Here is a 25290-nt window from a genome sequence, read left to right as displayed (position 1 = left end):
GGCCATATTGAACATTTATTACATTTCTAATTATTAAATAATTATTAAAAACTAATTAATTATAAATTATTATTTTTTTTAGATTGATATCAAACATTATGAAAAAAAAATCTTTGAAACTTCCTTTTTTCATTGATATAAAGCTTGTTCATTTTGGATTTGTACTTGAATAAATACGAATTTTTGAAAATGAGTCCACCATTTAGAATAACCGTGTATTTTTCCGTGTTATGTGTCTAGTTACGAGCGCCAGCTGATATTCGTACGTCTCCCGGTTCATTCGCAAATAATTTCGCCAGTCGTCGGGTTCGCCGGGAAATTAACATGCAAAAACTGCCGTTACTTAATAACCCTTTCGTTGCTGAGAGCGCCAAATCACTGCGTGTGCTGTCTGGCCGCTACAAGCAGCACTCGGCAGTGTCCGCCGTGCGTGGGCCGAGTAAATGAATTTGCTACCTGCCGCATCGATTGTCGATACTGCGTGTGACGTCAAAATGACGTCACGTCTGCAGCAAGTCCTGCGAACCCGCCCTGCTGGCATGATATGGAGCTGAGCAATGCAGCATCTGCTACTATAGCAGTAATCACCGCAGGCTTTTCTCTATCTCGCCAATAAGCTCTTAAAATAAGGTGTACTTTCAATATTCTGTATTGTTGAGCTTCCCGAAACCTCATAACATTCAAAGAAGCACATTTCAGAAATCTTTTTTTTTTTTTTTCTTTGGTGTCATTTCAAACAAGCCGCAACACACAGGAACGTACCATTCTGTTTACAGCAGTATCGGGATTCCTTGCTCTCTCTCTTTCATCATACGATACACCTGCTTACAGGTCCGTGCTATCATGTTATTCATGATTCAAGTATTGTACGGATTTTCCTCGTCTTCAAAATCTCACGAATTAGCCTGAGATGAAATTCAGTGACTGAAGTATTCTTTCCGGTATGAACATTGCAAATAAACATGCCTGAGGAGTGAAAACGTGTTTTTTTTTGTGCTATTTCAGTGTTTTGCGAACACATTACGTTGAGCTAAGTAGCATGTCACGTTTGTCCACTGCACCCAAGACTCGTAATCCAACACGCATTGCGGTTAAAATATTTCGGTATTAGTCTCCATTTTCCCGCTGATTTTATTTCAACTGTATGGCATGTCGTAAACATCCATACTCTCTTCTGTTACGTCACTTCAAAGGCATCATACTGTCTCTTGTAAATTTCATCTCTCCCCTCTCTGCATTCGGCTTCAGGTTTGTTGCAGCTTTCATGTTCACGCAGACTATATCTACTGCAATAGTTCCTTTTCATGCAAGCAGTGGAAGAGAGATAGACTTGGGTACCAATTATCCACATATAGCATGTGCCTCTTCCCAAATATGGTTCCAAAAGTGTTGCCATAATATTGCCAGCTATTCCCTAATAGTCTTCACTAATTATTATGCCACACTTTGCACCAGTATAAACAAAAATGCCAAGTACACATCACATTTCACAATCAAACAGAACAAATATTTTTATACCAAAATTACATAATTTAGATAGAATGTACTGTCTGAAAGCCAAGTGTCCCTTGAATAATAGAAAACTTTCGTCAATACAGAATTTGAAATGGAGTGAGTGCTGTTCTGAACTTCATTTTCCCATATGAAACAACTGATCTTATTTTATACACCCTATAATCTAGAGCAGGTACACTGTTGTTGCAAAAATGCAGCATTCGTAAGAACAGTAAATATCTGTCATGGGACAATATGTTACTAATAATAGGTGTTTTGAGGAGAGGAACATTGGACCGGCATTCAGAATATTTCATTCATGATAAATGCTGGGATTCAGCTCCTTCCTGTACCAGTGAAATTTTGCCACAAACGTGTCTTTCTTCACTGGGGCACGTCATCTCCATCTTCATTGTCACTCTCAGCCCACACTTCAGGAAGGTGAAGGCATGCGATGAGCAAAGCAGCTTTCCGGGCCCTGAGATGTTTAAGTGTGAGAATCTAGAGACACACTGTCCTCAGTTTCAAATGAAGAAAGAGAAAACCCACTCTCATTACTACTTTCCATAACAATACCTCCTCTTTTCTTGCCATGCAGCACACCTTACACATTTTCAAACACAGTGACATAATACAAATCTTGTCATGAAGCCAACAAACTGCTATGTCTGCCATCTGAGTCATATGGAAAAAGAACCTGTAATCCTACAAACCACTTGGAGCTCTAAAAGTGACTCATATTACCAAGTCACTAGCGTTTACTAAGAAAACCTCGAAACATGTATAACCAACATTAGCACTCTTAGCACATTCACCTCCTGTCACATATAGTTAGCACTGGAGGCACAGATATATGCAGATGTTGGATAAAAATGTGGAAACACCACTAGAGATGTATGCCTGAGAATTAAAGCAGATGCCAGCCAAGCCTGCATGTTGCAGTGGTGTATTTGACCATGAATAGCACCTGTGTAATGTCCTCAATACAAAACTGGTAGAAGCGGACCTCGGGGAAGATCAGTTTGGATTCCGTAGAAATATTGGAACACGTGAGGCAATACTGACCATATGACTCACCTTAGAAGAAAGATTAAGGAAAGGCAAACCTACATTCCTAGCATTTGTAAACTTAGAGAAAGCTTTTGACAATGTTGACTGGAATACTCTCTTTCAAATTCTAAAGGTGGCATGGGTAAAATACAGGGAGTGAAAGGCTATTTACAATTTGTACAGAAAGCAGATGGCGGTTATAAGAGTCGAGGGGCATGAAAGGGTAGCAGTGGTTGGGAAGGGAGTGAGACAGGGTTGTAGCCTCTCCCCGATGTTATTCAATCTGTGTATTGAGCAAGCAGTAAAGGAAACAAAAGAAAAATTCGGAGTAGGTATTAAAATCCATGGAGAAGAAATAAAAACTTTGAGGTTCGCCGATGACATTATAATTCTGTCAGAGACAGCAAAGGACTTGGAAGAGCAGTTGAACAGAATGGGCAGTGTCTTGAAAGGAGGGTATAAGATGAACATCAACAGAAGCAAAACAAGGATAATGGAATGTAGTCAAATTAAGTCGGGTGATGCTGAGGGCATTAGATTAGGAAATGAGACACTTAAAGTAGTAAAGGAGTTTTGCTATTTGGGGAGCAAAATAACTGATGATGGTCGAAGTAGAGAGGATATAAAATGTAGACTGGCAATGGCAAGGAAAGCGTTTCTGAAGAAGAGGAATTTGTTAACATTGAGTATAGATTAAAGAGTCAGGAAGTCGTTTCTGAAAGTATTTGTATGGAGTGTAGCCATGTATGGAAGTGAAATGTGGACGATAAATAGTTTTGACAAGAAGAGAATAGAAGCTTTCGAAATGTGGTGCTACAGAAGAATGCTGAAGATTCGATGGGTAGATCACATAACTGATGAGGAGGTATTGAACAGGATTGGGGAGAAGAGAAGTTTGTGGCACAACTTGACTAGAAGAATGGATCGGTTGGTAGGACATGTTCTGAGGCATCAAGGGATCACCAATTTAGTATTGGAGGGCAGCGTGGAGGATACAAATTGTAGAGGGAGACCAAGAGATGAATACACTAAGCAAATTCAGAAGGATGTAGGTTGCAGTAGGTACTGGGAGATGAAGAAGCTTGCACAGGATAGAGTAGCATGGAGAGCTGCAGCAAACTAGTCTCGGGACTGAAGACCAGAACAACAACAACATTGCAAGTTTCAGCCATGGTCAAAAGTGTTCTCTGAAGTTATGAGTGCATTTTGTCAGAGCTTAATGATTTCAAATGTCAGAAAATTGTTGGTGCTCATGTGGTGGGGGCTTCTATAACCAAGGGATGGTGGGAAAATATGGTGCTTGTTTGCCTGGACACACAAATGGACAATCAGTGTCATTCTTCACTTTATGGATTTTGCAATTGCTGCTGCATGGTTGGAGTACAGAGAGGCTGCAATGTAGAATGGTACTGCAGAGAAACATACAGCCCCATTCAATCATTTCAAGATTGATATTGCAGAAAGTTTAACATATTTTCACCAAAGATCAAGTCAAGGATGGAATCTATGGAGCAAGAGCTAAGTGCTGAAGATGAAGATTTTTTCCATGAAAGAAAAAGACCAAGCTGTCCTGTTCGTTGCCACCAATGAAGATATGGCAAGCAATTATGTTTCATTTGCCTGAAATGGTGAATCATGTTTATGAGAACAGGTCAAAATGCTGAACAGGAGGCTGCAGATGTATGGTGTGAGCAGTGCAAAGTGTACCTTTGCTCTATTACTGAAAGGAATTATTTTAACACATTCCATAAAAAAATTAAACTGGGCAAGTAACATTAACGTAATGGGATAATATAAAAAATATTTTGAAAAATTTTGCTACGATGATTCTTTTTAAATACTTTGATTTGTTTACTTTCAGGTGTTGAAAGCTTTTGTACCAAGATTGTAGGGTGACATACTTTAAAAACATGATGTGTAATGTTTATGACTGCTTAAAAAAAAAAAAAAGGAAAAGATTCAGCATGCACATGCAGCATGACCAGGCACCACACAGGAAGAAGCAGTAAGCCACGCCTCTCATAGTTATGAGGTGCAGCCACCACATGACACTCTTCAAATACCTCTGCATAGCATATGAGCAAACAGTTCTATTCTGTCTATGAGTTGTGTCTACAATTCCACCTTGACAGCTTGAGTACAGCTGCTCATCAAAGTTCTACTGCCACCTCCATAGGACAGTGTCACCATATTGTCACTCAGTTAAGCCTAGTTCAGTCTTAACTGTACAGAGAGTTGAGCGCCATCAATGGACGTGTTCTTGTCATAGCTACAGTAAACATTCAGAGTTAATTATCTGCTGACTTGCACTTGAATGTAGCTTAGCATGTATGGCTGCCTCTTGTGTATTTGAACACCAAGTCATTTAATTCCACGTGTGTTCACATGTCCGCAGCAATGGAGAGCAAAAGATAAGTGTACTTTGCATCAATAAAGTGATAGGATATTTGTCTGTTCTTTCAACAAACTGCATCTTTTGTTCACTTGTTCGAAGCAGAACACAAGAGATATAATCTAAAAAAAAAAAAAAAAAAAATCATTATGGTTTCAAAAACTTTTGAGGGTCATTCATTGTTAACTACCATTAACACAAATGTAGCTCAGTTGCACTTTTAAAATATGTATGGGACTGAAGAGGATATGGGCAAGGAAATCGATCATGCCCTTTCGAAGGAACTATCCCTGCAATAGCCTGGAGCAATGTAGGGAAATCATAGAAAACCAAAATCGTGGGTCCAGTGTGCTTCCCACTGCACAGCTCACTAGGCAGGTATTGAAGTATCTCCATGATCTTCAAACCATGGCTGTGTACTTGGACTGAATAAATGTTTGGCAATGTAATGATTTGAGAGGATATTTTGAGGAAGTGTTACAGATAATCACATTTGTTGCATCTACTAACTCTGGGGGACTGTTTTTAATGGGTTGTGGTCTGCAGATCCCTTGTGCCTTTGCTAGGACACAGCACCAATTCTATTGTATTGTAATAGATTATGAAGTGTGAAGGTTCATGAAAAGTTCGGATCTAGGAACTATTTTCATTTCCCTTTTACAGGGTGGGCACCAATAGTGACGTACACTCATGTTCAGAAAAAAACAGAACCCCTTGAACAATTAGAGATAGGATGTTCACACTCACACGATATGTACATTAGTGTGTTCTGCAGAAATGATTACCATTTGAATCATGAAAGCTCTTCGGGTTCGATGTCAGTATCGATATCACGGCGCAACACTACCTACTGGTAAAATGTACCCATGGCTCTCATTGTTGTAATAAACTGAAGGTAACGGATCAGTATGGCTTGAGCAGATACGCAGGATGCCTTGCAGATGTATGTGCAAACTGTACCGTTAAATCAACGAGTTTGAAAGAGGGCGCATTATTGGCATAATTCCCATATGGGAAATTGCTGCTTGTGTGGCACAAAGTTTTTTGGCAGTGCAACAGGTGTGTGCAGAATAGTTTATCGAAGGCAACAGAACACAATGAAATGGGTCAGGTCACACCTCCTAGACTGCCCCCCGAGAAGATCAACACCTCATCCAGAAAGCATTGCAGGACAGATCTGCATCTGCTTCCTCCTCAAGTCTGGAACAACAGTGAAGCAGTGTAAGTAACACATTAAACACTATCAGGGTTGACAGTTCATTGCTGTTTATTATAGCATGGGTTACTTGCCCTGTCGTCCACTTCTTGCTCACCTTTTATGAATGAACAGACGCATACTTGATGGCAATGCTGTATGGAACGATGTCGCTGGGGACAGGAATGGCATCAGGCACTGCTTCTGAGCGAATCCAGCTTCTGTTTGTTTGAAAATGATGGCCGCATTTTGCTTTGTTGCAGACAGGGAGAGTGGCATCACAATGATTGCACTCACACTAGACATACAGCTCTGCGAAACACATCCTGGAAACTTTGCACGAAGTTTTCCTTTGGGATGGTGTTCAAAAGCTGTGTCACATTTCATTGGATGTCAGGAATATTGTCAAATCTCTTATCTTTAAAAGCGAGTTTGAGTCGAGGGAATAGGAAGAAGTCTGGAGGATTGAGATCCGGCAAGTATGGTGGAACTGTTTCACGATATTGGCTGTGTGAACAAAAACCAGGAACCTTGTTGTGTGTACTGGGGTCGCACCCAGTGTTGCATGAAATGGGTCAAAATTTCAACGTACCTTGCAGCATTCAAAGTCGTTCCCTCAGGTAGAAATTCCTTGTGGATAATGCCTTGACTATCAAAAAATGTGATGAACATCGTTTTGGTGTGTGATTTTTTGGCTCTGTCCTTTTTCCAATGAGGTGATGTCGGAGAATGCCATTCCACGCTTTGCTGTTTCGTTTCAGGGTCATATCAGAGACACCAGGTTTCATCCTCAGTGACAATACGGTTCAAGAAATTGGGTGTTACATCCATGACAAAATCCTGTAAAGCCTCTAAACATGCTTGTTCCTGATCGTCAGTCAAGTGATGTGGCACAAGACAATAACACGTTTTCCTCTTCCCTAACTCCTGGGTAAGGATTTGTCGCTCGGTTTCACGGTTCATCTGCAGTTCGTCCGCTGTCACGTGCACAGTTAACCAACAGTCCTTCATGATTAATGTCCTCACTTTCTCAATGTTTTCATCACTGACGGCAGTCACCAGTCTTCTGTTATGGGGAATGTCATAAACACTTTCCCGTCCTCGAAAACATGTGAACCACTCAAACACCCATCTCATGGACAGTGTTTGATCCCCATAAACATGTGCCAGCAATGCATGGATTTCTTTCAGCATCTTTCCAAGCTTAAAACGAAACTTTAAATTGATTCTTTGCTCGTTCATTGTCCTGTTCTCAGTTCAGAACCAATGCACTAAACAAGCACTTCGTCCAACAGGTCTAACATGGAACACATATGATGCTCAACTGAACTACGGTGGGGGCAGGTTGTCAACAATGGGCCTATGCAGGTGCAGCGTTGTGAGTCACCAGTGTTGCCCGATTGACCATTCTGACTTCATTCACCGAACTTTATTGTCAGAAGTTGTATATGAGAGTACACCAGAAATGGTAATGTTAGTTTTGGTGATGCAAGAGGAAGGAGAATAATCTTCTAGTAGTCTCCCTCTATACAGACATACTCTAATTTACTGTTGTGTCAATCCTCTGACAAGATTAACAGCATACAATTTAATTCATTTTCTAATGAAGTTATGTATGTCTGATTTATTAAATGATGACATCTGGTAAGGATTTATACTGTTGTCTATAAGCTGGTAACATTAAAGTGGTACAGGTTTTGCACAAAGAGTATTTGTACTGTTTGAAATTTACTGAATGGTTGGAGTGGCATACTTTTGTGATGGTGGTTAGCTTTACTGTACTGTAGATAGTCAAGCTTATTCTTTTTCAGCCATTCCTAATGAATATAAGGTAGATCACATGTATGGATAACTAGTCAGTTCATTTTGTAGTATGGTTCAGATGTCAAATGAAAGTTACTATGTGCATTGCATCATTCTTTGTAAGGTTTCCATAGTACGGTGTTAAAATCAATTTTTGGAGTCTGTGGTGTCTGTTCTCTAGGATTGATGAAAACTCTATCCTCTTGCCCACCAGTGAAGTACTCCCCTCATTTTATTAGTGCATGATCATTAATATCTACTTATGTTGTTTACATGGCCCTTGCTGATGAAGAAAATGAAAGTTTATTGTGGGGTACTAGGAATGTAGACTAGAATGCTGACTATAGTTTGCTGCTTGTGGCACTGCTGAAGAATACACATTCATATTTAAGTGAAATCACATCACTTCCTGGAATTGTTGCACCACAGCAGATGCTGAGGTTTCATTGGTATGCTGCATAAGTATGGTATAGAAGATCAGAATTAGCTGTAGCAGGATGAGCAGACAACTCACGTAATGTTATGTTCTGAACAGGTATACAAAAATGTAATATTCTGTTTCTAGAGTGAAAACCATAGAACATAAAGAAAATAGACATTTTGTAACTAAAAAAACTTTATCCACAATTTTTCTTTTCTGAGTGCTTTAATATGTCACATATTATTTGTGTAAAATTATATTTTATTTCATTGCATGTATCGTGATAGGATACAGTTGGCACTTATTGGTACTTTAATTAAATTATTTGGCACATCTTACTTTTCAAAAAGACAGCTACAGTATGCATGCGCGAGCTCACATGCACACACACACGCACACACACACACACACACACACACACACACACACACACACACACACACACACACACACACACACAAAATGAGTCGAAACAAATCTGGAACTGTGAACTGCATTTCAGTATGAAAAAACCCTGAACATGCTATGTTATAAAAACACAACACAATTTTTTTTCATATTCCCATGAAATTACAAAGTGTGTAGTACTTCCTTCGATGATATGCTGATTTTGTGAGACATCCATATAAATCATTGATCTTCAGACAGTCAGTCTTGCTCATTGCTCTGCGTTGACCCAACTTCACACCACGATTCTTTGCAACAATGGTTGGTTTTCCCTTTTCTTTACTGTAAAAAGAAGTTAGTACATAATATCAAGGTTCTGTTTGCATGAAAGAAATTAAGCTGCAGGATCTATTCTGTAAAAAGAAAAATAGGTAATAACATTATAGCTTTGTTTAACTAACTTGACTGAATTGATTTGTCAATGAATAAATCACATCTAGACATAAAGAAAAAAGAAACTAATAAAATAATACACAGTGAAGCATGATTTTTGGTGTATTTACACATGTGGTAGCATACTTGTTTGTAAGCCTGAGTTTTAAACAATGAATGAGTGTATACACTGTCATTCACCATACAATGAAGTTCTTACCAATACATATGCAACGATTAAAGACTGCTGCACACTGAGGTGTCAAAAGTCATAGGATACCTTCTAATATTATGTAGTACCTCCTTTTGCCTACGTAGTGCAGCACCTCAACAGTTCATTGGAAGTCATCTGCACAAATATTGAGAAATCCTGCCTCTGTAGCCATCCGCAATTGCAAATGTGTTGCCAGTGCAGCATTTTGCGCATGAACTGACATCTCAATTACGTTCCATAAATGTTCATTGGGCTACATGTCGGGTGATCTGGATGGCTATATCATTCACTCAAACTGTCCAAAATGTTCTTCAAACCAATTATGAACAATTGTGGCCAGATGATATGGTGCATTTTCATCCACAAAAATTCCATTGTTGTTTGGGAACATGAAATCCATGAATGGCTGCAAATGGTATCCAAGTAGCTGAACATAACTATTTCCAATCAATGAGCAGTTCAGTTGGACCAGAGGAACCAGTCCATTCCATGTAAATACAGCCCACACCATTAAGAAGCCATCACCAGCTTGTAAAGTGCCTTGTTAACAACCTGGGTCTATGGCTTCGAGGAGGGTGCACCACACTCAAACCCTACTATCAGCTCTTGTCAATTGAAATCAGGATTCATCTGACATTCCCATGGTTTTGCAGTCATTTAGGGCACAATTGATATCGTCACAAGCCCAGGAGAGGCATTACAGGTGGTGTCATGTTGTCAGCAAAGGCACTGGTGTTGGTGATCTTCTGCCAAAGCTCATTCAATGCCAAATTTCGCTGCACTGTCCTAATGAATATGTTCAAAGTATGCCCCACATCGATTTCTGCAGATATTTCATGCAGTATTGCTCGTCTATTATCACTGACAACTCAATGAATTTCCCCTGCTCTTGGTCATTAAGTGAGGACAGTCAACCACTGTGTCGATGGTGGTGGGAGGTAATGTCTTGACACTGTGGATCTCAGAATATTGAATTCCCTAACAATTTTCAATATGGAATGTCCCATGTGTCTAGCTCCAACTACCGTTCTGCATTCAACGTCTGTTGATTCCCGTCATGTGGCCGTAAACATAACAGAAACCTTTTCGCCTGAACCACCTGATACAAATGACAGCTTCGCCAATGAACTTTTTTACCTTGTGTATGTGATACTGTATATGTGCATATTGCTACCCTGTGCCTTTATCACCTCAGTGTAGTCTGATTGAAATTACTTATTAGTTGACACTTCTTGCCCTGAAACTGAAGACCTACAATAAGATTTGTCAGTGTACAGGAGAACTGTTAATCACCACTTATGTGCCAAAACAAAATCACAGGTTGCTTGGATTGTGTAATTATTGCAAAACACCTCATGCTGCTGTAACAAGTCTCATTTAACAACTGAAATGCACAATTAACATATCACTGATTACAGCAGGGTACAGCACAGTCTGGTTGCGTGGGCAACCTGTATCTATTTCAGCAAGCCTCAACAGTACAACAGCCGACCACCATTGTGGCAACACGATAGCAACATATGACAAATACACATGAATGTAATTTTAATTATGCTATAGCTCTCTTCCGCCACTGCATCAGAAGCGTTTTTGAGATTTTTCTTTCAGTTCTCATTATGAAAGAAAAAAATATTAAAAAAGGATAGTGCAGAAATCAACACAATATAGCTATTCTTTGTTCGCCAAACTACGTTTGAGGTGAATGATGACTAAACCATCCAGTACTTTTGATTATCACAATAAACTAGTACATAACTTATTCGTGATAGAAGCTCAAATTGAATACAAAACTCTCTTATTCTGAAATAGTTACTTAATCTCTTGGCAGTGTTTACTTATAGAAAATTTGTAAGTTTGTTAAAATGTTGCTAAATTCAGCAAGAACATGATTTCCTTTGTTACAGCTAACCATTGTGAAGTGCAAGGCAGAGGGTACTTCCCAATGTACCAGTTAAAAGTTCTTCTTGTTGTTACATTCACGTATGGAGCAAACTCTTCAGATATCTAACAAACTGCATTTTCACATAACTGGTTATGCAAAACTTCCTTTCCGAGGTCAAGGAAACCGTTTTCAACTTCACTAACATCCATACCACAGTACCAAGTTTACCACATGGTGTGCAGTGTCATGTAATGAGGTGAGAGGCCCTTTGAGACTGAATGAGACACTGCTATCACTGTGACATTATGTTAGAGCTGTTTCTTGCTCCATGACTCTCTACATTTCCAAATCCTGAAATTCAATGCACTTGCTTTCAAAAGGATTGAGCTAGTTTGCAAGTTGCCAGTGAGCGTGTGGCATCAGTAAAATGTTTGTTTGGTGATGACATAATTTCAAGGAATGTTAACATTGCTTGGCTGCCTTGTTTCCCAGACCTTTTGGACAGTTACTTCTTTTTGTATGGACATCAGAAGAGAGTCATGTTACCAGACTAGAACAATAACCCTAGCTCATTTCAGGACACAGTTTGAAGAGGAAATTGTCAACATCCTGGGTTGACACATTATGTTGCATTTTGTAAAAGGTATATCAGTTATTTAGTAACCCTGGAATCATTAACTGTGGACAGAGCAATTAATTTTGTGAGCAAGTATCCATTACAAATGCTTGCCTTTTACAGTTCTTCTATTTTTGTTGATCTGGTCTGAAAAACCAACCTCCTTCATATCCTACTTCCATAACCCTTTCTTATATTCCTTGCTTCTTCTCTCTCTTATTCCCCATAAAAATGCTCATTGATTCAATAAATTCAGTTTTATCTGTGACTTACTTATGCCTATTATCACAGAGTAATTTCAACTCACTCTGGTGTATGCATATACTTCCACTATGTGCAATTATGATGTGGTTGAAATAACTCATAACTTTTTATAGTTCAGTGCCAAGTCAGTACAGGGGAGCATTATTACCATTGTGTTCGAAGTGTACCACAAAAAAACCTCTCATACTTGAATTAAAGTACTTCTGTTAGCAGACAGTACAGCAAAAGAGTGTACCATGACAACCAAACTGTTGGAGGCACAGTGGAGAGGGGGAGGGGGAAGTTGGTTATGCACTGATGCTGCTGAAACAAAAGTGTTGTTTCTTCTCCAGTTGGTTAGAAGTTACTATTGCTGCACCATCTATTTGAATTTAAATAAGTTCTCTTTTTAAGAAATACTTTTCTTGCTATTACCAGTCTATAATTTAGAACCTACGTAACAGGTGTGGCAGTGAAATGGGCAATTTGGCAACCCTGGAAATAGCATGCTACATTAGGAATCAGAAAATAGGAGTTGTGCCATCTGGAGAACATTCCTTTGCCATTGACCCTGATATCGATGTTCATTCGAGATGGTGTCATGGACCACGAACAATGCGCTATTGCCGTGAAGGTGTTTTACAAAAACAGTGACAGCTACATGGCTGTGCAGCATGTATTTCATGCTCATTATAACCCTGCATGTCATGCCTCAGTCCCATCAGCACGTGCTATCAAAGTGTTGGTATAGTCCTTTGAAGAAATGGGCTATACTTCCCATGCAAGTGTTAAACGCGTGTGCACACAAGGGAATGTTGCAGTAGTGGAAGAAGCCTTCAGCTGAAGTCACAGACATTCTGTAACTTGACGTACTGGATCACAGTGTACAGGGAATATTGCCCAAAGAACTGCAGAAAAACCCATACAAAATTCAGATAGTGCAAAAACTGAAAACAGGAGACCTGCCAAAGAGGCAATGCTTTTCCTACAAACTGTTGGAACTCATGAATGACAACCTATGACTATGCAACAATTTGATCATGAGAGGCCAATTTTTGTGCATCAGCATTTGCTAATGAGCAAAACTTTAGATACTGGTCATGTGAAAATCCTAAAGTTGTTCATGAAATGCTAGTTCACAGTCACAAAATTGTAGTGCAGTGTGGTGTATCATTGTTTGGAATCATCATAGGATCTTATTTTTTTGAAGATAACTGCACCAGTGCTGTTACAATGAATACAGAACATTATGTTCATACACTGAAACATTTCCTAGTGTGATGACTTTCTGATCTCTCTGTAACTGAAAACACATTCTTGCAACAAGATAGGGTCTCACGGTGTCCCTCTTGGCATTCCATGAACATGCTGCAGAACAACTTCTGTGGTCATCTCATCTCCAAGAATGGGGACAATTCCTGGCCTCCAACACCCCTGATGTTTCAGCATGTGATTTCTTCCTTTGGGGTCATTTCAAATCTCAGATCTTCCACTGTAACCCAACAAACACCATCCAGGAACTGATGGATCGAACTTGGGAGGAAGTTAATCAAATTCCAGTGCCAGTCCTGCAAGATGTGATATCTAACCTCTGTAAAAGACCTGAAGTGGGTCTGAAGGAACATGGCAACCACCTATGTGCTGTAATTTGAAAGTAATGAGCATTTTAAATTGGAAGCATAGTAAATTCATGTTGCATTTTTTCTGCATTGCTGTGAATAAATTTGTATGGTGCAGGTCAAAATCATCCAATTCACTGCCGCACCTGCTGCTTTGGCCAATGTCAATTATTTTTGTGTCCAGTGCATAATTTCATAATCTAATTGCTTCAGCATTGCCTGATTTAATTCAACTACATTCTGTTATCATTACTTTACTTTCGTTCAAGTTCATTTTATAACATGTCTTTGAAACTCTCTCAACTCCATTCAGTTGACAGAATTAAAATGTAATCAGCAAACCTTAAAACTTTTATTTCTTCTGCTAGAACTTCAATTCCCCTTCCAAACTTCTCAGTGGTTTCCTTCACAGTTTGCTCAGTTTACAGACTGAATCACACTGAGCCGGCCGAAGTGGCCGCGCGGTTCTGGCTCTGCAGCCTGGAACCGCGAGACCGCTACGGTCGCAGGTTCGAATCCTGCCTCGGGCATGGATGTGTGTGATGTCCTTAGGTTAGTTAGGTTTAACTAGTTCTAAGTTCTAGGGGACTAATAACCTCAGCAGTTGAGTCCCATAGTGCTCAGAGCCATTTTTTTGAATCACACTGAGGATAGGCCACAACCCTTCACCCTTCAGCTCTTGTAGCTGAAGTCTCGTTTCTGTACTATTTGTAAATAATGATTTGCTCTCTGTATTTTATTCTTGCTACATTCAGAATTTCAAGTGTGTATGCAGTCAACATAGTCAAAAGCTTTCTCTGAATCAATGAATGCTGTAAATGCAGACTTGCATTTCTTCATCTTCTAAGAGTACTGCCTTGCATGTTCCTACATCTCTCTGGAACTCAAACTTATCATCCTCAAAGTTTGCTTCTAGAAGTTTTTGCATTTTAAGTAAATACTTTTTGTGTTAACACTCTAAGAAACAGTATTTTGACAGAAAGCACACTTTTCATTAAATAGACACTTGTGTTACCTGAAGAAGTATGCTCCATAGTGCATGATGCTGTCATAGTCATATTCAAAACTGTATGTTGTGTTCTCCAGGCTCTGCTTATTGAAATTGTTTAAAAATTCTGTAAAAAAGACAATTATTGTTATTACATATTTTGAGAATATCTTACCAGCAAAATTTATGAAAGGTTCAGCCACTGCAATGTGTGTTCAAAATACATACTGAATGTTTGAACTGTTTGTGGGAATTGTTAAGCAGATATTTATTTGGGAATAAATTGTAACTGCTCAATAATTTCCAGTGTTTATACACTCACAGATTGTGTTCCATAACTCTTTGCATAAAGGGTGATTAACCAAAGAAATCAGATATAAATTACTTCTGAAGCCTATATTAATAACTATAATCCACTTTATTATATTTGTGTTTATTAAATCTCTAAATAAATCCCTTCCACAATTAGTAAAAAGATAATAGATTCCAATTGATAACAGTCAAAAGGTAATAGCCACTTTGCACATTGCAATACAGAAAGACTATTTGCAATGGTAATTATAACATGCTGTTTTATTAAAAATATTCTCCAAAACAAGTTAGTTTCATAATTTATAGACCTAGTGGCTAATTAGATATTCTTTTAATTTACTTTTCACCTAGAAGAGACTGTCATTTTATAGATTGTTATATCTTTTGTGTTGTGATCATATGTACACACATACACACACACACACACACACACACACACACACGCACAGGTATAGAGGAAGCATGAAGTGGAAGTTAGGCATAGTATTGTTAACAATTGCAACTAATTTCATCAGTTGCAAACTTCTGTTATGCTTTATCATAAATATGAGAAAACTTCTGTGCACTTACATTCATACAACTGTATGTGTACTTGGACATGAACACACTCACACGCATGACTTCAGTTATTTATTCTTGTGACACTTCTTGGTGAAGAGAAAGTCAGTATTTAGAACAAATACCATAGTTAACTAAAATTACTTACTCCCATAGCAAATCAAGAAATTTTGAAAAGTATTCAGTTTTTCCCAAAAAATCTTACATGCTTTCTGGAAAGAAATGAAGGCAATGAATACCTGCAGATTTCTTAAAAAGGGATTTAAGCTAAAATATCAGTGACTGAATACATCCACTCCATACAGCAAGCTCCCGATTACTTGAGTGTGGATTATGTGGTTTGTAGACTACCTGTGCATAGCTGAATGATTTTTGAAAAATTAAAAAGTAAATGTGAAGTATTCTGTGATAATTAGAACAAATATTTTCATTAAGAATACAAATTTTTGGTTGTAAAGATGTAGAATGGAGGAGGCTTTTGTTAGCATTTAAACAGTGATGAACCAGGACTTTTTTTCACAAATAAAAATGCTCTGTGAACTCAAATGGGATGGCTTGGAGGAAAGATGACATTACTTTTGCATGGAAACATTGACAAAGTTTGGAAAACCAGCATTTGCAAGAGACAGCAAAATGATTCTTCCACCATAAAAATGCACTCACATAAGAACCATGAGAAGAGAGAGAGAGACAGAGAGAGAGAGAGAGAGAGAGAGAGACCACAGCTTGTAAGAAGCATACAGACAATTCTTTTCCCCTCATTCCATTCGAAAATGTAAGAGGAAACAAATGATCAGCAGCAGTGCAAATTACCCTCCACCATGCACCGTACAGTGGCCTGTGAAGTATATATAGATGAAAAGACTCAATACTGTGTACTCATATGTCTGCTAGAGTATTGCTGTGCAGTATATGTCCTTACCAAATAGGATTGACAAAGAACATTGAAAAAGTTCAAAGAAGAGCAGCTCATTTTGTATTATCGTGAAACATGGGAGAGTGAGTCACAGATATGATACGCAAGTTGAGAGTGGAAATCATTAAAACAAAGGCATTTTTTGCTGTGGCAAGATCTTTTCAAATAATTCCAATCTCCAATGTCCTCCTCTGAATGCAAAAATATTTTGTTGACACCCACCTACATAGGTAGTAATGATCATTGTAATAAAATAAGATAAATCAGAGCTCGTGCAGAAAGATTTAAGTGTTTTTTTTTTCTGTGTACTGTTCTAGAATGGACTGATAGGGAAAAAGAGTGAAAGAGGCTCGATGAATCCTCTGCCAGGCACTTAAGTGCGAATTGCTGTGAAGTCATTTAGATATAGAACAGCAAACTGCAATGGCAGAACGATTAAATCATACAACCTTTCAAAAGGCCCACTGGTTGATTCTTCGATGCAAGCATGGAGTGCAGTTCAGCCAGAAGTTGTAATGGCAGCTCTTTTTATCACTTAGTGTACCCCTACATTAGCTTTAGATGGTGAAATTCCAGCAGCACTAGGGTAAGGACAGAAAAAATACATGTGTTTGGGTATACTGCATACTAGCAGATTCCTAAGGAATTCACAAGTATGAAACAAAATCATTAGAGTGTTTCATGCCAGGTTACAATCGTTAAAGTTATTGTGTTCTAGTATTGTACAATCGTTTTTGAAGAGATGTCATTTTTGAAGAAAAAAATTATTTTCACAAATAGCACTATAAGATCATTGTAATGGATCTCAAAATTAAACTGTTTAAATGGACAAAATAATGCAGAATGTTGCATAACATCAAGGAAATTAGAATGAAACTAATCTCTAAAGTGAGGTGATGTGGGAATATCACCAATGCAGCTTAAGAGAAACTGCTTTCAAAAAAGGCAAAATCTTCAGAGTTTGAATGTAAAACCAAATTTCTTTCAATCTTAACCTCTGCTAACAATGAAAGAGAAAGCAATGGTGTGCAGAATATGTGAACAAGAGGCAGAAATATCAAAAGTAAAATGCAAGTCAACTTTATAAAGAAATACTGTTTTTAATGTATAACAACTAAAATGTACATACATACACTGAGGTAATGAAAGTCATGGGCTACCTCCTAATATTGTTTCAGACCTCCTTTTGCCCAACATAGAGCAGCAACTCAGTGTAGCATGGACTCAACAAGTCGCTGGAACTCCCCTCCATGAATTTTGGGCCATTCTGCCTCTATAGCCATCCAAAATTGCGAAAGTGTTGCTGGACTTTTTGCACAGACAACCTCTCATAAATGTTTGAAGGGATTCAAGTTGGGTGATCCTGGTGGCCATATCATTCACTTAAACTGTCCAGAATGTTCTTCAGACCAATCACAAGCAATTGCGGCCCAGTGAGATGGCACATTATCATCCATAAAAATTCCATTGTTGTTTTGGAATGTGAAGTCCATGAATGGTTGCAAATGGTCTCCAAGTAGCCGAAAATAACCATTTCCAGTCAATGATCAGTTCAGTTTGTCCAGAGGGCCCAGTCCATTTCATGTAAACACAGCCTACACCATTACGGGGCCACCACCAGCTTGCACAGTGCCTTGTTAACAACTTGGGTCCATGGTTATGTAGGGTCTGCACCACACTCGAACCCTACTACCAGCTCTTAACAACTGAAAGGGGGCTTATCCGACCATCCAATGGTTTTCCAGTCATTTAGGAGCCAATCGATATGGTCACGAGCCCATGAGTGGCGCTGCACGCAACGGTGTGCTTTTACCAAAGGCACTCGCTTTGGTTGTCTGCTTCCATAGCTCATCAATGCCAGGTTTTGTTGCACTGTCCTAAAGGATACATCCAATGTATGTCCCAGGTGTATTTCTGTGGTTAGTTCCTGCAGTGTTGCCTGTCTGTTAGCACTAACAACTCTACGCAAAACTAGATTGTCTGTGGCCAGTGGTAATGCCTGAAATTTGATATTCTTGGCACACTCTTGACACTGTGTATCTCAAAATATTGAATTCTCTAATGATTTCTGAAATGGAATGTTCCATGTGTCTAGCTCCAACCTACATTCTGTGAATTCGGTGTATGTGTGCATATCAAAACTGTCCCATGAATTTAGTCACCTCTATTATGTATCAATATTTTCAGAATGACCACAAAAGATGCTTTGTAAACAAAAGTGAAACATGTCTGGTGTGAAATTCTCCATAATTAAATGCAGTAAGCTTGAGACAGAGAAACCAATAATAACTGATTATAACAACTGCAGTGTGAGATAGCGATGCAAACAAACATATGAATTTCAAGGCAACTGAGAAAAACAAACCAGATATTGTGACTTCAGAAGGAATGAAGAGAGCAGAACTGCAATAACCAAGTAAAATAATAATGAGAAGAGCATAATCTCTGGATGATTGCACCATATTGGCCTTGAATCCAGAACTGTTTATTGAAGATATACCTCAGAATTTTGATAACATGAAGAAAGGATGAAGGAAAATGAACTAATGGGATAAAGAAATAATTGGACTCTCTTTCAGCCAATGAAACACGTAACTATACCCCACTCCAGCAAATAAAAGAACCACAGACAGCAAATGACGAGTTCGGAGTAAAATGTGATTTCTTGGGAAGTATTGAAATTTATGGGCCACACTTAGTTATAAAACATTGTTTACAAAAAAGGATACAACTATGAGATAAAATGTGCTCCAGTTGCTTTGCTTAATATTGTAAGGACCTTTCACAATATGGTGAAATAACAGGTCATTCTCATGTAACAAACGGATGCACAGAACAAATTTCTACATTAAGAACTAACTACAAAATCAGTCAGATGGCTGGAACTTCTACATAAGAGAGCATATGTAAATTGTACTTTACATTTATTGTTGTATTGTCTTCTATATCAAACTTTTTGGAAGTAAAGAGGATCTTTCGGAAGGCTTCGGTTCAATGTACATATGATTATACAGAAGCAGTGCTACTCTGTGAAAAGATACATTGTAGGAGATGAGAGATGGGTTCTGTTAATAAAGTTGTTGCATATTGATTGACAGTACAGTACAGACAGATCTGTGGAATACAACAGGTTATTTTGCATTTAGATCTATGGAAACGACTATTAGTAGGCATAAGACAAAGTTCAAAAAATTACAATATATGGAAAGTACAAACAATATTGTGATGTCTGACACCATTATTAATGAGTCAGAGAGAATATTGCACAAGATGATATTTATAACTTTCTAAATTTGAAAACTATGCTTTAACACCTATGGAAGTACAAATTGAGGAGTTATTATGAAAGTAGAAGCAGGTGTAACATTGTCCTCCAAAAAAGCTGCAAATGTTATTTCAATCAGAATCACCAGGATAGTGGTGCTGCAGTTAACCTTTGAAAAGTAATTTGATGAAAAGTCTGAGATAGGATCTCAAAGATTTCAATCCAAATGAAGAGATAGTTGTTCTTGCAGTTGATAAAGAAGCCACTATTGTTGTTATGAAGAAATAGAAACATTGAAACACAAGAGCACCTGCATGTTTTCATGTCAGTTGTGGCATAACATTTTCTCCATACATGTCTTCAGAAATTATGAGCACATTGTGACCTGCTCACTATATTCTCCTATCTGTTTCTGTAGTGTACTTTTACTACCATTAACAAAAGCAAGCAAATAGTTTCAGTGTCTCATGACCATGTATCACTATTCTGTCTAAGAGTGCACGTTTCTTGCAAAACAATATTGGATTACTGGTTCCATTAAGACATTTCAGCAAATGTTTGTTGAACAGTTTGATGACCAGCATGTATCATCCAAATGCTGCATACAAAAGTCAGTGAACAAGATGGAGAGCAGTGGAACGGTGTTGTGGGTGATGTGAAACAACAAAGCCTGTTCAGTATTTATCTCAGGAATATGGAATGTCACAGAACATTTGTCACAGAGCTGCAAAGAAAGCTGGCATTTATCCACACAGTTTTACAGTATTTCAGGAACTGAAAGTCAATGACAAAGACAAATGCATTACATTTTGCCATTGGTTTCAGGAATTTATTGCTCAGAGGCCAGGAATAACGCAGTACACAGGGTTCAGTGATGAGGCATAGCTCCACCTCTCTGGCTATGTAAACTCTCAGAATACGCATTTCTGGTATAATGGAAATCCACATGCACTGGTTGAGCAACCCTAGCATTCACAAAATATTGGCATGGCCTTGCAATATCACAGCGTCACATCATTGGATCAATTTTTTTCAAGTCTACAGTGACAAGTGCAGTTTACATTGAAATGTTTCGGGAATTTGTGAATCAATTGTACGATGAAGAACTTACCCTTGGCTGGTACCAAAACAGTATTGCACCACAGGCCACATGTCTCAAGTGACCATGGCTGAGGTCAAATCATTTTTCCCTGGCAGAGTGATTTCGAAAGGACTGTGGCCCCCAAGGTCACCTGATGTAACATCATCTGACTTTTTTTCTGTAGTGACCTAGAAGGCAAGGTCTATAGTAACAAAACTCACAACTTGGAAGATTTATGAGAGAACATCATCCGTGAAATCCAGGGAGTGACACCAGAGGTTCAGGCAGCAACATTCGAAAATCTGCAGTATCATGTTCAACTGTGTTTACAAGTTGACGGTGGTTACTTCCAGCAACTTTTGTGATTATTTCCCCATGAACAAGGTATGATAAGTTCATTTCATTTCATTTCCTGATTTTTATCTGAAGCCTTTAAGTGTAATTTAAGCAAATGTTCATTTATGGGCCTTCTTTTGAGTGGAACACCCTGTACATCATGTTCCCACTCATGCACAACCTGTTGGAAATGCATAACATAACACTTTACAGTTTGTTTCAGAATCTATATTGTTTGGGATTCTATGAGAAATATATGTGGCGTTTATAGGAGCAAAATGTTTCCACAATATTTTGCCACCAGACTCAACACTTAACAGCAATAAATCATAAACAGAATTTGAATTTGTTTTACCTCTTAAAAGTAGTAATGAACAAAACAATTGGTAAGAAACAATTGATTTCAACTCAGCATGATTAGTTTGAACTAATTTTGCAAGATTATCATTGATAAGTTCCTTTACACTCTTAGTTTTATTTGTCATAAAATTAACTGCACCTTCATGCCATTCAGAATTCATGTGCAATTTTGCGGATTTGTTAAACTTTTTAAATTGCTGAACGGATGGCTTGTGAATGTGCCATGATGACCGTCATGCTTTATAGAAGGCTAGGAAAGCACACAGAACTTACAACCTTAAATAATTTACAGCCAGTCCAACGGAAACATCCTCTTTATGCCATCTACATCATTCTTGAAATTATAATTTTTATCAGGTTGCAATAGATTCAATAAAATCTTATACTTTAGGGAGTCACCAATCTCCCCATCCCCCACCCCCACCCTCACACACTCCCCCAAACATAATTTCTGATTTCAGATATACTGACCAGAAGACTACTACCCTTTTCATCAAAGCACTGGAAACCAGTAGCACTATTGGCTATATCAATATTATCTTCATGAGCAAAATTACTGGGATTTTTAAAAGAAGATGTTTAAGTTTGACTCATCCTTTTCTGGTGATATTTCATTGCAGATAGTATGTTTTTCAATTCCCTCATTTTCATTTTTGGTTTTTATCCACATCTGACTTACCAAAAGCTTATGAATGTCAGTGATTTTTTTCTTTCTGTTCACTAAGATTTTACACCTCACAATGCCTAAAATTTTAAGGAAATCACATTCATGCAGCACTGCTCACTTACAGCTGATTGTCGACTATGGAAAAATTGAAAGGTAGCTTTATTGGCTGCCAAAAATGCCTTTGCAGCATATTGATCAGCTAAGTTCTGTGACAGAGCATTATGAAGATTTTAATGCTCAAATATTGTGCTTATTCCAGAATTGCCCATGAAATTTTTTAAATGAAGGTTGTTATACAACTATTTCTCAATGAGTGCCAGGAACTGTTAGATCGCAAAGGTTGGTGGTAGTTCCAGTCACAATGACTTCCTGCTTGTAATGACATATACCTATCAGTGACCAAACAGTACAAATGAATGCCCTTCAGCAAATGAAAAGATAACACAATATGCTACTTTAAGTCAGAGACAGAAAGTTGTCATCCGTTATTTGAATTTTGAACAAGTAAGCTTTTGTTGAGTGATTTTTATTGTGCAGCTGTTTTATTACACCAAAAGCCATTTGAAGTTACTGCTTAATGCGTAATAGTAATGCCTGGAGGTTGTTGACATGTCATATTTCTTTCTTATGAGCTATGCATTATTCACAAGTACTAAAATCCCAAATATTCCAGCAATAGAAATGCAAATTTAATATTCCATTTTTCATCATATAGGTATTGCACTGTACTTACAAGGAGTGTTAAATAAATAATTCAACACTTTTCTTTTCTGAAAGCTAGTTGGTTTTATTCAGGATTCCAATACACCACATTATTCCCCACTATATAGGTTATTTTCCAACATGATCTCCATTCAATGCAGTGGCCTTATGCCACCTTTCTCACAGGACCTGTATGTTCACATTGTATCATTCTACTGGTTGACATTGGAGCCAACATCTTGTTTCTTCAATAACCTATCCACAATGCTTGTATTGCTTCCCACAGAGTGCATCCTTCATTGGGCCAAACAAATGGAAGTCAGAAAGTGCAAGATCCAAGCGGATGAGGAAGAACAGTCCAAAGAAGGTTTCTGAGCTCCTCTTGTGTGTGCAGACTTGTGTGAGGCCTCACGTTGTCATAGAGAAGGAAAAGTTCATTTGCATTTTTGTGGCAACAAACATGCTGAAGTTGATTCCTCAATTCCCTGAAGGTAGTGCAATACACTTCCAAGTGGATTGTTGCACCACAAGGGGGGGAAATTGTCCTGTCAGGGTCCCAGAAGACCATCATCATGAATTTACGGACTGAGACTGTGGGTTTGAACAATTTCTTTGGAAGAGAGGTTGTGTGGCACCACTCCATGGATTGCCATTTTATTTCTAGTTTGAAGAGATGAATCCATGTTTCATCACCAGTGACAGTGTTTGACAAAACATTGTCATGATCAGCCTTGTAGCACACAAGAAATTCTGCACAGATGGTTCTTCATTGCTCTTTATGATCTTCTGCTTAGTGTTGAGGAACCCAGTGGCACACACCTTTGAGTTACCAAACTGGTGGACGAGTGTGTTAGCACTACCAACAGAAGTCCAGTTGAGCAGCAATGTGTCTGATGGTGATCTGTCAATGATCTTGAAATGAGAGTGTCTGCATGTTCCAACATTTTAGAAGTCACAGCTCTTTAAGGTGAGCCAGCACATGGGAAATTGGACAGGTTTGCGCAACTTTGTTACAATGATGACAGATGCCTCATCGAATGGCTCACTATGATTTTGTTCTGTGTGAGGTCTCCCCAGACATTCAGCAAGTGTCTATGAAAATCTCTGCTGCTCTGTTTTTCTGCCAAAAGTGTATACCAAGCTCTCTACTTGGTACACACCCCCATTACAGATGCCATTTTGAAGGCAACATATAGCCCTGCCACCCATTGGAACATCATGACACTATAGGGGCTGAAGTGGAAATATTCCATGATATCGCACATAAATTCTGTATTTTTTCAACTGAAATTGGTTGGAAAAAGAGAGAGAGAGAGAGAGAGAGAGAGAGAGAGAGAGAGAGAGAGAGAGAGAGAGAGAGAAATGCTGTGTTACTTATTGAACACCACTTGTAATGTTTCAAGGGGATGTCATTTTCAAGATTTACTTCAGTTTTTTCATGTTTGAATTTAACATTGAACTATGACATAACACTTAATTCTTTTAATGTTGTTAAGAATGAAAATCTCACATGCCTCTTACAAAAGTGCAACAGTGTTGCACAAGGATGTATTTGAACGTGTTGAAAATAAATCCATAGTTCATTTGCTTATTGTCATTATCACGCCAGTTACTTTTGTTAATTTGTATCAGGTATGGGTACTGGAACAAAAATTCAAAAATTTGGTTCCAATATTGCACCAATGTAATGTCCATTTGAGTAATATCAGTATTCGTGAGTCGATGTTAAAATGACGGACTATTATCCATGGTTACATGGAGAAGCCACAAAAATATATAACCATGCTAACAATTATAACAAACAAGAAGAAGCCATGATACTTGGTGTTATATGTGTAGTTCTACAGTATTAATATCTAAGCATTATCTTTGACAGTTTGATAGTTAAGTTTTGCCACTGACAAAGATTATTTCTGCCAGTCATGTGTGAACCTTCACCATGCCCTCCTCTTGCGGAGTTTATATCATTCTCTGACATTTGCTCCACTGAGTCGGCAACACTCAGCAAAACCAGGAAAACCCTTTGAAGATGTACAACAGAGCTATGGATAAAATGTCAGGAATGAAAAAATTCCATGCACCACAGCTATACATCCTGGAACATCTGCAGCTAACTGCAGAAACTTACATGAACGTGCCTCAACACCAAAAGATTAATGAAGGACATGTATGCAGGCTTAATAGTGTCTTATGTGGGCTGAAGCAGAGACTGAGTTAATTATGAAGGAAATCAATTTAAAAAAATGTGAAGTTGACGGCTGCCTACCGGTATATATATGTTGGAAGCTATGATGACTACCCTTTGTATAGTACTACATGTTGTTGGTATTCTGCTTGTTGAGAATTATAAAAACAAA

The 25290-nt window shown here is 38.3% G+C and overlaps 1 protein-coding gene across 2 annotated transcripts in view; it reads right to left on the bottom strand.

Annotated features, from left to right (window-relative positions):
* Positions 1-8629: 8629 nt before the first annotated feature.
* LOC126251933 (hatching enzyme 1.2-like) overlaps positions 8630-25290 on the bottom strand; it is a 109108-nt gene continuing 92447 nt past the window's right edge. For both annotated transcript variants that reach the window (XM_049952687.1, XM_049952686.1), the window contains exons 7-8: positions 14764-14863; positions 8630-9084 (exon numbers count right to left, since the gene is read on the bottom strand). In XM_049952687.1, the coding sequence (XP_049808644.1) occupies positions 8910-9084; positions 14764-14863 (275 nt within the window). In that variant the 3' untranslated portion in view covers positions 8630-8909. The remainder of the gene's footprint in view (positions 9085-14763; positions 14864-25290) is intronic.

This window comes from Schistocerca nitens, chromosome 4, assembly GCF_023898315.1.
Source record: "Schistocerca nitens isolate TAMUIC-IGC-003100 chromosome 4, iqSchNite1.1, whole genome shotgun sequence".
Classification (NCBI taxonomy): domain Eukaryota; kingdom Metazoa; phylum Arthropoda; class Insecta; order Orthoptera; family Acrididae; genus Schistocerca; species Schistocerca nitens.
This window is presented reverse-complemented; position numbering and strand designations above follow the sequence as displayed.